Source organism: Danio rerio, chromosome 1, assembly GCF_052040795.2.
Source record: "Danio rerio strain M-AB ecotype USA chromosome 1, GRCz13ab, whole genome shotgun sequence".
Taxonomy (NCBI): domain Eukaryota; kingdom Metazoa; phylum Chordata; class Actinopteri; order Cypriniformes; family Danionidae; genus Danio; species Danio rerio.
Window position 1 is genome coordinate 48,838,067 of NC_141021.1, and position 18,582 is coordinate 48,856,648.

At 36.4% G+C, this 18,582-nt stretch overlaps 1 protein-coding gene across 3 annotated transcripts in view; it reads left to right on the forward strand.

The window, feature by feature from the left end:
* tubgcp3 (tubulin gamma complex component 3) overlaps positions 1 to 18,285 on the forward strand; it is a 39,996-nt gene extending 21,711 nt beyond the window's left edge. Inside the window, exons 12-22 of one of the 3 annotated variants that reach the window (XR_015475824.1) lie at positions 3,322 to 3,432; positions 4,654 to 4,762; positions 6,579 to 6,768; positions 7,725 to 7,860; positions 7,951 to 8,019; positions 8,688 to 8,823; positions 11,734 to 11,822; positions 12,606 to 12,737; positions 12,818 to 12,958; positions 14,551 to 15,117; positions 16,467 to 17,728. Coding sequence is in view for 2 of the 3 variants with exons in the window: in XM_087236095.1 (XP_087092221.1) it covers positions 3,322 to 3,432; positions 4,654 to 4,762; positions 6,579 to 6,768; positions 7,725 to 7,860; positions 7,951 to 8,019; positions 8,688 to 8,823; positions 11,734 to 11,822; positions 12,606 to 12,737; positions 12,818 to 12,958; positions 14,551 to 14,667; positions 17,062 to 17,223 (1,392 nt within the window). In the remaining variant the exon portion in view is untranslated. 3 annotated transcript variants of the gene reach the window in all.
* Positions 18,286 to 18,582: the final 297 nt, after the last annotated feature.

Below are 18,582 nucleotides of genomic sequence, written 5' to 3' on the forward strand. Positions count from 1 at the left end.
AAATGGCACTTAAATGTCTGTGTTTTTATTTCTGTAATAAATATGGCACTTATTTGATGGTGATTAATCATGATTAATTACAAAAAAGTGTGATTATTTACGTAATTTTTTTTAATCCTTTGACAGCCCAGATAGATAGATAGATATATAGATAGAGATTTATTGATTGATTAATTGATTTTAAAACAATAGATAAAATGTTTCCTGCTACTCCTAAATGGCAACAATTGTTTCTGTGAGAGAAGAACAGTTTCATATAAAGCAAACAGTCGCACGAGAATCCCCACAGCAGCACGTCACAATGCATTCTGTTTGCGGTGTATAGACACCAAGCAGAACACTATTAGAACTATGGAAGTTTAAAAGGGTTTAGAAGCAAAACGAACTTCCACAAAAGTATGCTTTAGTGAGCGAAACAAACTCAAAACAAACTTCCTTTTTGGCTGGATTTTGTTCGGAAAGACGCCATTTCTGTTCTTTTTTGATTTTGTTTGAAGTATACCAGTGCGTTAAATATGTTTGGGCAATTTTTAGCTGAGTAAACTTAAATCTATTTAAAACTATTCAATTCAATTCATCTATATTTCTATAGCACTTTAACGATGTAGATTGTGTCAAAGCAGCTTAACATAGAAGTTCTAGAAGATTGAAACTGTGTCAGTTCAGTTTTCAGAGTTGAAGTTCGGTTTAATTCAGTTTAGTGTGGTTTAATTTTCACTGCTGAAAGGTCAAACACTGAGCAAATCCATGGATGCGCAGCTCCACAACTCCCAAACCAAGCAAGCCAGTGGTGAAAGTGGCGAGGAACTAACTTTACCAATTGACGAAAGTGAAGGGAAAAAAACTTGACAGAAACCAGGCTCAGTTAGATACAACCATTTTTCCTCTAGCCAAACTTTTTGTACAGAGCTGCAGTCTAGGTGCCAGAGACTGGAGGACGCTGGACATCCATCATGGAGAAATTAGACTTTTTTTTTAAAGTAGTTTTTTTTTTTAATTATTATTATTATTAATCGTACACCTCATAAAAAACATAGAAGTGCCATTTAATGCATAGAAAATTAGCAAAAGGAATTCCTGCATGTTTCGTATTTGATCATATAGTTCAAGCTGAACTCATACACGGTGTCCTCATGTTGACTCCGTTGACTTGTGCACTGTTATATATGTGAGAAAGCAGCTGCACTTGAGTGTGATTTAGTTCTCCAGACACAGTGAACCACAGTCTCCTACACACAGACGTCCAGATGAGGACAGATGAGGCTGCACTAATGGACCCGTCTTCTTCTTCCTCTTTGTCCTTCTCTTTCGTTCTCCATGCTATCACTCTCACATCCACTTCTCCTTGTCCTCCACCATTACCAAACCATGTCAATGAATCTTTCTTTACTTAGTCTATGCCCACTCGACTAAGTCTGAAGTCGCAGGGCGTAGAAGAATTATCGCCCAATCAACTCCCAGCTTACCCTCCACACAGGCACCAATCAGACTCTCCTGCCTGCAATCACAGGATTTAATCTGGCCCTCGCTGAAGTGTAACAGGCTTTTTCACTGTGTAAGCAGTGCTGAGGGGTGGAGGTGACGGAGAGGGTTATATCACTAATGTACCCATCCACAGCTCTCTCCTTCTTGGCCAGGGGTTTACGAGCTCCTCGTTTCCATTGGCATCGTTATTCTTCGCAACAGCCATTTTAATAGTCGCCTTGCTGAAAGTACTGATGTACTCTTCATGTGGAATTACTACAGAAAGGTCATTTGTTGTGTTATTAGTTGAGCAGTTGATGAAGGTCTTTTGTCTTTGAGCTGTAGTGTTTACTTTAGTGGCTGCATTTACACTGCAGATCTTGTTGGTCAATTACGATTTTGTGACTGTATCCGATTTTTATTTATTTTTTTTGATGACCTGCTTACATTATTTTTTAAAAGTGACTCGTATGCGATCATCTGCATTTACACAGCACACGGCAAAGGTGCAATGACCAGAAAAAAAAACAGCGGGCGCCGGTTAACAGCTGATAATTAAAGAGTGCTCTTTTCTTTATTCCTGTATGTTCGCAGCTTTTGACAAGCTGTTTTACTATAGTTTATGACAAAGGTTTTCACTTGATCGTCTTCTTTTGATATATAGGCTTTTTTTAAAAACCTTTAGGCATCTTATTAAATTTTTACATATGAACAAGGCCTGAATCTGATTTGAGTAAATCGGAATCCATGTGATTTGTTCCTGCTACTTGTACATGGGCCATATCCGATCTGTGCCATAGGAGAAAAAAGATTGGAATTGAGTCACTTCAACAGTGCAGTAGTTTCTTCATTATCAGATTCCATGTGCATGTTGGATGCTGTAGCATAAAAGTTTACCCAAAACTGAAGAATTCTGCTAATATTTAGTCACCCTTTATGTGTTCTAAAACAGATTTTTTTTCGTTTTTTTTTCTTCTGTTGAACACTAAAGAAGATATTTTGAGGAGTGTTGTGAACCTGTACTCATTCAAATCTATAGAAAGAAACAAATACTATGAAAGTCAGTGGTTACTGGTTTTCAGCATTCTTCAAAAAATCATATTTTGTGTTCAGCCGAACAAAAGCAGACTGAAACGAACTCAACTGGCTGTCAAGGGTGAGAAATGATTGCAGAATTTTCATTCCGTGGATAATGCCTTAAGAATAGTCACCCACACTACTCTCCAAAGGCAAAGTGCAGGAACTACCCAGTGCATCCCACACATAGACTTTACTTGTGTATTTAGTGACATTTTTTTATATTATCATCATCCTTTTACACTTTTTTTTTGGATCAGCCCAATATAAACAAACATTCGCGAGCGAGTGGAACATCTTCTCTCTTTTACCCGTTTCATACTCTCCTTTACCCGTCTCACATGCTCTACAGACCCACAGAGACCCGCACCTTTTTGTGTCCGGTTTGGGTTTCTAAATGTCCTAAAATATCCAGGATTTGTTTTTGTGTACATAGTTTCTGCACTTTGCCTTTGTAGTGCGACTCAACCTTTTTTTTTCGCTTCAGAAAAATTTAATTTTTAGCTATAACTGTGGTTTTTGCTCTTGTTTTTGATTCTCAGAGTGTGAAAATCCAGTAATTATTTTATTATTTTTTATTTTATTTTTATTTTTTTTACATTTTATGAATCGCCAAGACCTCTGATTCAGCTAAAATGTTCTTCAAATGTTCTGTTAAAAAAAAAAGTTATATGTATGTTGAATTGTTTATTAGCAGTTTTCATTGCTGGGTGAGATGTCCTTTTAAGACCTTTTTAAAATCGATAAGAAACCTGTCTGACAATCAAAACCTTTCTTCAGTTTTTTGTAGCCTCGGACCCAACAGTGAAGACGGACAGACTCTGGCATGACAAATACTCTCTAAGGAAGAGTATGATCCCATCCTTCATCACCATGGACCAGGCCAGGAAGGTACAGCACTTTCTGTACATCATCATCATAGTATAGTCTCTTGTTGGTTAAAATCTATGATTGTGGTCTGACATACACAATCTGGATATTTTATTTATTTATTTTTTTAAGTAAAGTGAGTGGTGTTTGCTATATCAGGCAAGTCAATAGATTGTGTGTGTGTGTTTATATATATATATATATATATATATATATATATATATATATATATATATATATATATATATATATATATATATATATATATATATATGCTTTTAGGCTTTAAATAGGGTACACTATCAATTTAAACTTGGGGGACATTGGTTTGTGTATGAAATATAAAGCATACACCACAAATTGACTTATAAAAACAAAAACAAAACCATTACATTTTGTATAAGTTTGCAAAACAGATATTATTCCTCTCTGAAATATTCTTTTGTCCAGTTTTTGTCATCCTCTGCAGAATTGAAGGTGTTTACAATGTCAAGTTTACTATCTAGGCATTTAAATTTAGCAATGTATTTTAATTTGTAATCTTCATTATAAATTAATCATTATAAATTATCCAATATGTATGTAATTTAACTATATAATTGTATATTTTTTATGATAGTAATGTTAATATTTATTTATTAATTATTTGTTTTTTATTTATTAATAATTTTGCTACTCACCAAATGAATTTTGGTTAATTTTATTAATTTAAAATATGCTTTATACCTCAGTCACACTTGAGATTGTGCGTGCGAAATTCTGTTGTACGCCGCTGCAAAAGGGGGTGGGATTTAACAAGATGATTAGACATTTTAAAAAGCGAGCGATTGGTCAGTGTTTTAAATTTCTGTCTAGAGAGGTCATGTTTTGATCTTTGATGGGTGTCACGCAATCACGTGATGCGATTTCATAGGTCAGAGTTTACCAAACCTAAACTTTGCAATGCAGCGAACTGTGACACTTGTCCCACAAGCTTACGTTTCCAGTCTGACGCATTTGCATGCATATGAATGGAAGTTTATGGGGAGAAAAGTGCAGTGTGACCGCAGCTTTACCTATAACAACTTCCCAGTTCACACTGTAGAAAGTGACTGTGAGATTTGCACATATAAGCCCAAGTTATGCTTTTTTTCTTCAAGATATTTTAAGGTCATGTTTACTGTGATACATACATAAGTACTAATTAATATTCAGATTTGAATGGCCATATAATAATGCTATCTGATGTATGTTGTTCTGCAGGTTCTTCTTATTGGCAAATCCATCAACTTCCTGCATCAGGTTTGTCATGACCGGACACCACCGGGAAAGATCATGCCTGCCTCCAAATCTAAAGACTCTCCCAAAGATGGTGAGCTAGTGCTAATGCAGTCGCTAAAAATAGCTGCGCTTATGCTTGCTAATGCGATATTTGTGGCCATAATGGCAGCAATAGTTAAATAAGCTGCTGAAAGAGGAGAGAGAAGGATTGATCTGTTGTGGAGAAAAGTGCTGTTTTTGACTGCCCGTCTGTGTCGCAGTTGTCCGTATCGATGCTGGCTGTATTTAACGTCTTTGCTAGCATGGTTAATCAATGCTCTTAGCCTCCAACACACTTCTCTGTCCTTCAGTGTGATTCTACAAGGTTCTTTATTTTTTTTTCTGGTGTTCAGTTCTTCTATTTTTAAACTCTACATTGACTTTGTCTGCTTTCATGGCAAATTTCATTGTATCAAACTGATAATAATAAAAATAGCGTTCAAAATGGTGAAATTCTAAAAGAAAAGTCTTATATATTTCTCTATATCATCTTAGCTGTGCTAAATAAAAAAATAAAGCCACGGATAATTACAGGCATGTTGATAAAGACCCTTATTACTGGGATTAGTCAGTTCTGATTGGTCAGTTGCGACATTCAAAGATATGTTATTCCCGAAAAACAGCAGAACAATTATAAAAGACAGTTCAATCTCGGTTTGTGGACATTACATCAGGTTAATTTTGTACATTACCATAACAGATATCAATATAGCAGTGGATATTAATGTGTATCCTGTCACATTTGCTGTGCAAAAATAGTGCAAAGTTAAACACACTTGCTGTCTGTGTGTGTGTCTGTGTGCGTGAACTTTGTAACAACATTGTGTGTGTGACTTATCGTTGCAGATAGGCTTGAATTAACTCCACAACAAATACATCAAATAATCATTGGGAAAGTTCTTACTGTAGTATTTTTTACAAAACTTAGATGAGATCTGTTTCCTTCATGTCTGTCACTGTGCTATTTATCTGACGCAGCTGAGGCAGAGATTGAGGCATACTCTGAGAGGCACATGGGATTGGTGGGTGGGTAGAACCAGCATTAAAAGCAGAGGCAACAGAAACAGCTACATTGTGTTTAGAGCAGAAAATACCAACATTTTAAAAGGTATTAAAAGGTATAATAAATAATCTGATGGTTGTTGTGTGCTGAAACTTTACAGACACATTCTGGAGACACAAAAGACTTATCTTAAATCTTAATCTTAAATGAAAAAGGGGAAAAATAGGTGCCCTTTAAGTTAATAGCTATATTTATGAGAGAGCTTGATCGACTGTGTGAGTCTAAATCCTACAATAATTCTTCAGGTAAATTGTTTTGGTTGTGTCTTGTTTACAGTGAAACTACAGTCTTTGTTGTTTTGTTTGCATTAAATTTAAGTCTTACTGACGGTTTCAAACTTTGAAAAAAATGACAGGTTAAAATGGTAAATATTGCCATCTTTAGGCATAAGAACGTACCCTGTACTAAATTTACTGTCTCACACACATGGTTTTACAAAACAAAATACTTTTATTTACCCCTTTTTAAAATGGAAAATGTTATTTATGTAATAACAATATCTGTTTAACATCAGAAAAGATTCAAATATTAAAGGTATAAGGTTTAAAGGAAGCAATAGATAATGCATTTAAAAGAATGAAAAATATTTAAAATTAAAAAATGTAAGAAACTTAAATATGTTTGGTAAAAGTAGAGGATAAGTAAATGTCAGAATTTTAATTTAAGCCATTAAAGCCACTAAAGTTTAATCAATAACTGCGTTTTCATGGCTTTTTTTTTTTTCTTCATTTACCCCTTCTCTTTCCACTATTTGTCACTCTCATGCTCTTGCTTTGAATTAAAACTCTCTTTATTTCTTTCCCAGCTGCAGAGTTGTTCACTGATCTGGAAGGGACCTTTCAGAGTAAGATTGATGCTGCGTATTTTGAGACCAGTAAGTATCTTCTAGACGTGCTGAATAAGAACTACCAGCTTCTGGAGCATCTTCAGGCCATGAGGAGATACCTGCTGCTGGGCCAGGGAGACTTTATCCGGCACCTCATGGACCTCCTTAAGTATGTTTATATGTGATCTCATCTGATATCTCGTTTTGCATTTTATTGTTGATTTAGAGGTGTTTTTCTTCAGTAAGATTATTGGAGCTGCACTAATTAGCAAAAACAATAATAATCATTGAATTCTGGATTCAAACACCCTTACTATCCTATCTTAATAATCGCAAAAAGCTAAAATAAATTAATAAATCAATCTTAAAAATTGTACAATAAAAAAAATGTAAAAAAATAAATCTTAAAAATTTGAACCAAAGTAAGAATAAAAAAATACAGTTTTATTTATTTAGGAAAAAGTATATATGTATATAATTTATTTTTGTTAATTTTGTCTATTCAGTATTGTGTGAGAACTGTGATTTAAATGTCCCGTGACATTAAAATAATCTTTTGTAGATGTTAGTTATAAGGATATCTAAAAGCTAGTGTGCTCAAAATAAGTGACAAACTTCACATTTAGGAAATATAAATCCGATATGAACATCTAAAGCTTTCAGTTTATCACCTAAATGGATCAACGTTTTTTTTTTTTTCATATTTCCCTTTTTCATGAAATATCTGACCAATCAAATGCTTTCTAGTATCTGACATGCTCCGCCCCTTTCATGACACTTAATTGCTTTTAATTTGATGCGCTTGAGCTCCACCACTCCCACTGGCAGAGCTGTCATAAATACGAAACACTATTGGCTGTGTTATTATAAAGGGGAGGAGCTACAATCTGTCCCGCCCCGTCTTAATGTTTCAGTTAAACTTGCATCAAATTACAGAATAAAAAAAAAATCACATATTAAAGCACTTCACAGGACCTTTAAACAAAGCAAAGCATTTAAAAATATCTTTTAAATGGCAACAAAAAAGTTTTTAAGGTCACTTTATCAGCCTTAAATCCATCTGTAATCTGTAATTCATCTGTCTAGCTGTAAATCCATCCATCTATCTCTCTTTGTTTCTCTCAGGCCAGAGTTAGCCAGGCCTGCCACCACTCTTTACCAGCACAATCTAACCGGAATCCTTGAGACGGCCGTCAGAGCAACCAATGCCCAATTTGACAGCCCTGAGATACTGAAGAGGCTTGATGTCCGGCTGCTGGAGGTATTTAGAGGAGACTGGTAAATTTGATGGTAAATTCAGGTAGATAACTGTGCAACACTGAAAGTTGATCTGGTGTCTTGTTTGGCCTAGGTTTCTCCTGGAGACACTGGCTGGGACGTCTTCAGTTTGGACTATCATGTCGAAGGACCCATTGCCACAGTAAATAAACACAATCTAGCTTACGTTTTTGAGTCCAACGTACATTGTGCTGTGATAAATTTTTGATTAGCATAATATAATATGATATTGTCCACATGCAACCTATGCTTACTATATTATGCTTTACTTATTATTATTATTATATTTTTTCCATCAATTATGATGTATGTATTGTAAGATGTTGTACTGTACTTCTGAACCTATACTGTTTTTATAGTATCACAATTAGCATTAAAATATTGATTATCGATTATTTTACTTGTTTGTTAAATGTTTCATTTCATTATATTATTATTTGTTGTTTTCCAATCTCTAGCCTTGCTGCATTATGACATTAATAATTGAACGATTCATAAAAGATAAATCAATGTCTGACTATCTGAGATTAGACATGGATATAAACATTACAAACATTTTTATGAGTATTACAGCACATTCACTCTTGGCAGCTGATCAGCATTCTAGAACTCACATTGTTGTGTTCTATTGCTGTGTTCACAGCAGACGTGGCGCGCCACGGATAAATCCTGCTATTCATGCGTTAATAGACGCATGAACATTTTGAGTTTACTCGCTTCATTAAGCATCAGTTAACCGACTTAAAAAAAGAAGATAACAGAGTTTGTTTTTTTGCAACTATTTTAATCCCTAATCACAATTGATTTCAGGTGTTCACCCGTGAGTGTATGAGCCACTACTTGCGTGTCTTCAACTTCCTGTGGAGGGCTAAAAGAATGGAGTACATCCTCACAGACATCTGGAAGGGTCAGATGTGTAACGCCAAGCTGCTGAAGAGCATGCCGGGTGAATGCACTTTACATTTTGTTTGATTTTAATTTTTTTTTTCTCTGATGTCCGAATGATGTCCGAAAACAGCGTAGATAATACAGTCACCAAACTAAGCAAATAATAGATGCTTGTTTAAACCTTTATTCTTACAGTTTTCATTCTCTCCTGAATGGTTTTACATTTAAAGTATTTGTTATGGAGAGGAACTTTAATACATGTGCATAATGTTTGTAAACATTTTGTTTTATTTAGGGCTACAAGTAGACTTAAAAAGTCTTAAAATATCTTAAATCTCATAACCTGAAGCCTTAAAGTCTTAAATCTACTGAAATATTGTGTTATGGGTATAGGTTGTGTTATATGGGTCTTACATCTTTTTTAACAGGTCTTAATTTTTCCTTTGTTCATGTATACAATCCATACAATCACCAACAATCCATCTCAATATAGTGTTTAACTTTTTATTTAAAAGTAACATTTTTAACTGTATTTACCATAATGCTTTAATTCCTTTCCTTACAGTAACATTTGCTTAAAAGTTCTCCATGTATTTACTGCTAAGGACACTGACCTGACCTATTTTTTTATTATTAAATTATTATTAATATTATTATTGGTGGTTCATTCTGCTGTGGCGACCCCTGGTTAATAAAGGGACTAAGCTGAAAATAAAATTAATGAATATTAATATTATTATTGTATTATTAAATGTATTAAATTATAATAATTTTTGACAGGGCAAGTGAAAATCTTCCATCTGCGTTAAGCCTTGTATAGGTTTACATTTTCATTCATAATGGTAAAAAAAATGTCTTAAAGTCTTAAATTTGACCTGCAGAAACCCTGCACTTTATTAAAATATTATATATCAGGAATTTGTAAAGTTTGACTTGTACACAGCTTGACTTCTTTAGCTTGAAGGCATAGGGCTAAGCGGAAGGGCTAGATAGCCCTGGAAACTGAGATTTTCGAGGACCACACTTGAAACCAAGGGGTAAGAAAATTTCACAGAATACACCAGCTTACAACGGCAACTTAGCCAAACACGTGAGTCAGAAGAAAAACAACAAACAAGCATATGTTGCATTACATTCATAATGGCGTTCGTGTTTTATGATCATGCTTTTTAAAAATAAAACGATAAAAAAAAACCTGCTAAATTTCGCTCTTTACTTTGCCACTTAATTAGGTACACCTTATTAGTACCACGTTGACCCCCTTTTTCCTTCAGAACTGCCTTAATCCTTCATGGCATAGATTCAACAAGGTACTGAAAATATTCCTCAGGGGTTGTAGATAGGATATGGATTTTGGTCCATATTAACATGATAGCATCATGCAGTTGCTGATTTTTGTTGGCTGCACATCCATGATGCGAATCTCCCGTTCTACCATACACAAAGGCACTCTATTGGATTAAGATCTGGTGACTGGAGGCCATTTAAGTACAGTGAACTCATTGTCATGTTCAAGAAACCAGTCTTAGATGATTTGTGCTTTATGACATGGTGCCTTATCCTGCTGGAAGTAGCCATCAGAAGATGTGTATACTGTGGTCAGAAAGGGATTGAAATGGTCAGCAACAATACTCAGGCAGGCTGTGACGTTGACACGATGCTCAATTTGTACTAATGAGCCTAAAGTGTGCCAAGAAAATATCCCCACAACCATTACCAGCTAGAATCGTTGATAAAAGGCAAGATGGATCCATCTTTTCATGTTGTTGAATGAAAATTCTGACCCTTCCATCTGAATGTCACAGCAGAAATCGAGACCTATCAGACCAGGCAACATTTTTCTTAATCTTCTATTGCCCAATTTTGGTGAGCCTGTGCGAAATGTAGCCTCAGTTTCCTGTTCTTAACTAACAAAGATGGTACCTGGTGTGTTCTTCTGCTGCTGTATCCCATATCCCCAAGGTTCAAATTGTTCTGGTGCTCTTCAGCAGACCTTGTTTGTATTGAGTGGTTGAGTTACTGTTGCCTTTCTATCAACTTAAACCAGTCTGCTAATTTCTCCTCTGACCTCTGGCATCAACATGGCATTTGTGCCCACAGAACTGCCGCTTACTGGATATTTTCTCGTTTTCGGACCATTCTCTGTAATTCTTAGAGATGGTTGTGCGTGAAAACCTCAGTAGATCAGCAGTTTCTGAAATACTCAGACCAGCCCGTCTGGTACCGACAACCATGCCATGTTCAAAGTCACTTAAATCACCTTTCTTCCCCATTCTGATGCTCGGTTTGAACTGCAGCAGATCGTCTTGACTATGTCTGCATGCCTAAAGGCATTGAGTTGCTGCCATGTGATTAGCTGATTGGAAATTTGTGTTAACGAGCATTTGTACCTATTAAAGTGACCTGTGAGTGTATAATCCATAACAATAACTCCTGTATAGTAGTCTCACAATATACTTTTACATCCGTCACTCGGTGACACTGGAATCCCCAGTCAGAAAAGTCTAGTGGCTGGGAATGACCTTTTCAGTGTCTGCTATAATGTTAATGTTGTTTTCGTGTGTTTACATGGATGATTATGGCCACGGTTAAATGCACAGTACAGTTATGAGCTTATTGCCACATCACATCATTATGACAACATGATATCGTTGCCTTAGGTAATTTCCTGAAAATAAAAACCAAAAGATAATGCAACTGGAATAACCACAGCAGTCGCCATCATGGATCTCATATGAACTAAGAGCTCACAATGACATATTATGATGTGTGCTGGTGTTTTAGTGCTATAACATTTCTTAGGGGTAAATTTGAAGCCCTTCACACGTTTCACAAGAGGTAGAGGTGCAAAAATAGAATTGGGATTGGGCCTTATTGTCACATCTGACTTCTTTCAAAACACAGTAACTATCACGTGTGTAATATTTGTAAATGTTTCATTTTATTTGTGTGTTGTGTGCGTTCACAGAGCTTTCTGGTGTGCTGCACCAGTGTCACGTTCTTGCTTCTGAAATGGTTCACTTCATTCATCAGATGCAGTATTACATCACATTTGAGGTGCGTAAATCTTTCTGGTTTCCTCATTTAAACAGTTGATCTATATCAGTGGTTCTCAAACTTTTTTCCACCAAGTACCACCTCAGAAAAAATTGGTCTCTCCAAGGACCACCATAATGACCAGTCGTGAAATAAAGCAGTGAAGTTGGCCAAATTAAGCAGCTACAGCACAAACAAGTCATATTTATATTTATACAATTTTTGATTGATTTTGAAATATGTTGCATGTACATATGACATTTTTTAAAAACTTTGATATCTAAACATTAACTTGTATGTAGATTGCTAGGGAACCCGTTTTCCTCAGAGGATGTCAAGCTGACTGAACATTGCTGCACTCTGATACGAGTTTTATTTATGGAGAAAATTAAGAAGCACTGCAGTGTTTGGGTGTTCTGTGTTTGAGATAATTAGTCTAATGAAGTTATATTTTATATAAAACATGAAGCTGATCAGTTGATTCTTGTCACGTGACTCACAATGCGGCAAGTTAAAATGTTTTCAACTGGGGATGCCTGGAATACGCAAGTGCGTTGTGCTGCAGTTCTTACTCATTTTTTCTAGTCTGTGGGTTAAATTTTGACGCCCAAGTGACCGAGATGTAACAAGAGAATACGGTAATTTTTCAAAATTTGATAAATTTTTTTCTTTCATTACTCAGTGATTCCTTTGCGTACCACTAGAAGTAAGCCTGCGTACCACTAGTGGTACACGTACCAGTTTGAGAACCACTGATCTATATCATTGAATTAATTATTTGTGTGCGTGTGTGCTTTTACGCAGGTGTTGGAATGCTCTTGGGATGAGTTGTGGAATAAAGTCCAGCAGGCTCAGGATCTGGATCACATTATAGCAGCTCATGACGTTTTCCTGGACACCATCATTTCTCGCTGCCTGCTGGATGTGAACAACCGGGTATGATGCACTCACACTGGGTGATTGGGATGCTTCATACTCATCCTCACATCTCTAACTTTATTGTCATGTGTTTGTAGTCTCTGTTGAATCAGTTGCGCGCAGTGTTTGATCAGATCATCGAGTTCCAGAATGCTCAGGACACACTGTACCGCTCTGCTCTAGAAGAACTGCAGCTACGCATACAATTCGAGGACAAGAAGAGACAGAGAGAAGAGATGGTATGTGCAGTCACTGTTTCTCAACGATACAGATAGTCTTAAAGATACTCCAATAAAGGAGTGCAAAAGCAAGAGCCTTTATTTTCTGTGCCTTTACCACGGTTGATTGAATGAATGCTAGAAATTCATAGACCGCAAAAAAACTTTGGAGGATTGTTGAGAGAGCATAAAAAAAATTGTATAAGTTTTTTTTTATTATGGACTACTTTTCTGATTCAAAAAAATAACAAACAACTTATAATAATTCTCATCTAATAATTTTAAACAACAGCTCCCGGACTACTCTGCAATTGGAACTAATGACTTCCAGTCTGAACCCTAAAATGATGAATGCTAAAGTAATTTTAATCCATTTTTGTCAGGTCAAAATAGTTCATTTACTTATGATAGATATATTTTTTTACTGATCATGACACTGTATTTACTGTGTCCGTTAGCGCATTGATTCCCAACCTTTTTCTTTTTCCCCCCCCCCAAAAGAACATATACAAACATTGGAGCCCCCCCACCATATAAATACACACGCACGCACACACATATGTTCTGTGTATATATATATATATATATACTTGGCTGTTGGGACATTGGATCACTAACTCAATAATTTCGTTCAAAATTGCTGATTCATTCATCAATAGCTATGTTTCCATCCACCTATTTTTATGCGCATTTTAGATATGCGCATCAAAACAGATTGATGGAATTGCCAAAATAAGCAAAAATTTTGAAAATGTGCATAACTGAGTAGGATAAACTTTTTTTATTCAAAAAGAAAAGATGCGCATAAACTGCGATGGAAACACTTTTACCGAACAAATTCCACATAATGAACACTGCACTTGAAGGATCTGCCCAGCAATTTTGTTATAACAGAATCAACAGACAAATGGTTCCTATTTACAACATCAACAAATTTGGTTGCATAGTACCAACTCCCTCTGAGTACATGTTTCTGCAAAAAAGCTTTGACAAACTGCACGAGTGTCATTGTCACTTCACAATTACCAAACAGCCTCAAATAATGTAACCAAAATAAACCATTAAAACCTATTATTAATCACTGCTGTAAAAGACATTTTGAAGTATGTTGGAAACTGGTTGCCGTTAACATCCATATTATTATTTCTTATTTGTCAATGGCTGCTAATCCTCAACATTGTTCAGAATATTGTTTTGTGGTCAACAAAAAAAGATACTGATAAAGGTTTGTAACCATTTGAGAGCAAGAAAATGTTCATTTTTTTGAGAGTTCTTAGGCATTTTTCAGGCATTTTGACTGAAATCACCTAAAAATATCTTTCTTCTTTGTTGATTTTGGGTGATCTGATCCTTCCATGCTTATTATTATCTCCATACACAGAATTATGATCCACTTCTTTATTTGACCCAGTAAAGTGGCCATTAGCAAATGTATGAGCCAAACTGAGAGCTGCGTCTCCTTTTACAGCGCTGGTGTTTGTTTTCTATTGACATCGATTTTTTTTTTCCCTTCCTTTTTTGTCTTTCACATCAGCTAAAATGGCTCCAAAAGTAAACAAACCTGAAAATAGTGTCATGGTGTGTTTGCTTACAGGGTTGTTTGTGTGTTTCAGGGCGAGTGGGGTGTAACAGCAGAGCAGGAGGCCGAGGAGAACAGACGCGTGCAGGAGTTTAAAGACACCATACCAAAAATGTGCTCTCAGCTCCGATTGCTCACACACTTCTATCAGGTACCCCGGACACTTTCACACACTCGCCTAATAAACCAATATCATTTCATGCGTCCGCGATAAAGTGCTGAGCCAGCACAAGAGAACATGCTTAATGATGTTTAGCGGAGCGTTTTATGCTGATCCGCACGTTACATCTGATACTGTCAGACACTTAATGTGGATCTTATCGAATTTCAGCAGAACGTGCTCTATATTTAACACATCATGCTGGAGAAGGCTAGATAATCTAGTAGTGAGGGCATTGATGTTGTTATCGGAAAATGATATTCTCATTCTAGGAACAGTATGTGTATTTTTTTATTTTTATATATACGGTTAGGTCCAATAATATTTGGTCATCGACACAATTACAACATTTTTGGCTCTATACACCAGCACAATCGATTTGAAATGGAACGAACAAGATGTACTTAAACTGCCAACTGCCGACTGTCAACTTTAATTTGAGTGTATTTACATCCAAATCAGGTGAACTCTGTAGGAATAACATCAGTTTGCATACGTGCCTCCCACTTGTTAAGGGTCCAAAAGTAATTAGACAGAATAATAATCATAAATTAAGCTTTTACTTTTTAATACTTGGTTGCAAATTCTTTGCAGTCAATTACAGCCTGAAGTCTGGAATGCATAAACATAAGCAGACGTTGGGTTTCATTCCTGGTGGTGTTCTTCCAGGCCTCTACGGCAACTGTCTTTAGTTCCTGCTTGTTCTTGGGGCATTTTCCTTCAGTTTTGTCTTTAGCAAGTGAAATGCATGCTCAATCGGATTCAGGTCAGGTGGTTTACTTGGCCATTGCATTATATTCAACTTCTTTCCCTTCAAAAACTGTTTGGTTGCTTTTGCAGTATGCTATGGATCATTCTCCATCTGCACTGTGAAGCACCGTCTAGTGAGTTCTGAAGAATTTGGCTTAATATGAGCAGATAATATTGCCTGAAACACTTCAGAATTCATCCTGCTGCTTTTGTCAGCAGTCACATCATCAATAAATACAAGAGAAACAGTTCCCATGACAGCCATACATGCCCAAGACATGTCAATACTACCACCATGCTTCACTGCTTAGGATCATCAGCAGATCCTTTCCTTCTCCATACTCTTCCCATTACGCTGGTACAAGTTGGTCTTGGACTCATCTGTCCATAGATGTTGTTCCAGCTCTGTGAAGACTTTTTTTGAACTCTAATCTGGCGTTCCTGTTTTTGAGGCTCACCAATGGTTTACATCTCGTGTTGAACCTTCCGTATTCACTCCGGTGAAGTCTTCTCTTGATTGTTGACTTGATTGTCACACATACAGCTACCCATTGGCGAGCGTTCTTGATCTGGCCAACTGTTGTGAAGGGTGTTTTCTTCACCAGGAAAATAATTATTTGGTCATCCACCACAGTTATTTCTGTGGTCTTCCAGGTAAAGTGGTGTTGCTGAGCTTGAAGGTCCGTTCTTTCTTTTTAAGAATGTTCCAAACAGTTGTTATTGGTCATGCCTGATGGTTTTGCTATCTCTTTGATAGGTTTGTTTTGTTTTTTCAGCCTAATGATGGCTTGCTTGACTATAAGTGACAGCTCTTTGGATCGCATCTTGAGAATTGACAGTAACCGATTCTAAATGCAAATAACACCCTAGCAATGAACTCTGGACCTTTTCTCTGCTTATTGCAATTGGGATAATGAGGGAATAACACACCTGGCCAAAGAACAGCTTAGGAGCCAATTGTCCTATTACTTTTGGACCCTTAACAAGTGGGAGGCAAAAATGCAAATTGTTGTAATTCCTAAACCACTCACCTGATTTAGATGTAAATACACTCAAATTAAAGCTGACAGTCTGCAGTTAAAGCACATCCTGTTTGTTGAAGTACTATTATCTGATGAGAGCTGAGCTGCTTATTTTGATTTTCTCAGACATATCAAACTAAGTGCACAATGGTCTCTCTCACACACACACACACACTCACACACATTATACTCCATATATAAGGCAGAAACTAGTAAAATTGACCAATTTTACCTCGTCCCAACAGGGTAAACCACTAACAAATCAAGGATGCACGATTAAACGGTCATGGCTTTGCAATCAAAAAATGTCATTTTAATGGAAGTCAATGGGGCAAAAACAGCCATCAACAAAACGAAATGGTAGTCAATTTGCCCAGAGTGTATTGTTAAATTCTTGTAATCTTTCAAAGCATTTTCCCCCTAAAATTTGTTGAAATAAAATTTGTCACCAAAAATTATTCAATTTGCCTGAAACACAAAGAAAGTTGTGGCCAAATTAAGAATCAAAGTCACCCCAGAGTGGATGAAGGCATCCTCAACAGCACACAAGGGTTAAATCAGCATCAAACCAAAATAACCCTGAGCTGTGATTTTTTTTTTTCCTGTCTTTCAGGGCATAGTGCAGGAGTTCCTGCGGCTGCTAATGACCTGCTCTGACGAGAGTCTCCAGTTCCTCAGTTTTCGTCTGGATTTCAATGAACATTACAAGGCCCGTGACCCCCGCCTGCGGCCCTCGCTCGGGGCCACCAGAGGCAGACGGAGCTCCAACATCTGACCCTGCGAATGTCAACATCACGTGCGCTCGCTGTCTAAAAAGACTGTTTATTGTTAGGGCTACTCAGAACTCGTCTGGCGCTCTGTAATGAACCCATATAACAGGGAAATCCTTTCTAGAATATCCTATTGCAGTGTCATCGACAAATGAGTTCAGTCACTTGACTATCTAGTGGTTTTTACCGTGTGACTCAGTAGCACAAGGTCACAAGTCTGTTTATTTTCGGTTGATGTAGTTAATGTGTGAATACTAGTTTTTTTTCTTTGGTTTTTGTACAAATCTTTGTTTTTGATAATATTTAAGTCCACGTTTACATACTTTTTTGGAGTTGTTTTCTTCTTGTGCCCTTTTGTTACGCATCTTAAAATCTTCATAAGACAAATTCGACTGTGTTTATGGTTCTGGATGAATATCGAATGAACCTTTTTCATGATTATAAATATATAAATATATTATGTTTGTAATTATACAGGCTGTGACCTTTGTGTAAAAAAAGAACAAGAAACCGTAAAGCAGTTGTTTAATTTATATGAATGGACCTGTTCAGTTACATGCACTTACAGTAAATGAACTACTTTGACCTCTGTAAAAACAAAAAATCATTTCATACGTGTACAAAAATCAATTACCCACAATGCTGTGTGATCTTCTCAAGCCTCAGGTTGATACTGCGAGGATGAAGTTGTTGTTTTGAAGTATTGGGTCATTATGGGCAATATGAATAGATTGCTGTTGTAATGTTTTTCCCCTTTGTCTTTCTCTCATGTTCATGAACTGTATTGATGGAAGTGGCTTTGGTGAAGCTGGCAAAGATGAAAAAAAGTCCCCCTTTATATGGAGATTGATAAATAGTTTTGTCCTCGGATGAAGTGGAGAAGACTTTTTTTATCCATATTTTAATGTGTGGCAGGGGTTTGAGGCTGAAGCAGACTGAAATGATCGTTCATTGATGGATTAAGCGCTTTCTGCTCTGTAACACACGTCTACAAAGCAGAATTCAGAATCCAACATCCTGTCTTTCTTTTCTTGAATGAATAAACTTTTTTTATAATATATATAAAACATGGTAGATTTTCATTCAAGTCAAGTATTGAATTGCTTCACTTTTAAATGGCACCTATTTTACACCTTTTACAAGATGTAAGGTAAGTCTTTGGTGTCTCCAGAATGCGTCCGTAAAGTTTCCACTCAAAATACCCATCAGATTTATTATAGCCTCCAGAATATGCTCATTTTGCTGAGTACATTGCAGCTGTTTTTGTAGCCTGTTGCTTTAAATGCAAATGAGCTGCTTCTCCCCGCCCACCGTTCCTATGTGGGTGTCTGCTTCTCCTGTGTTAGGTCAGGTAATCAGAAGTC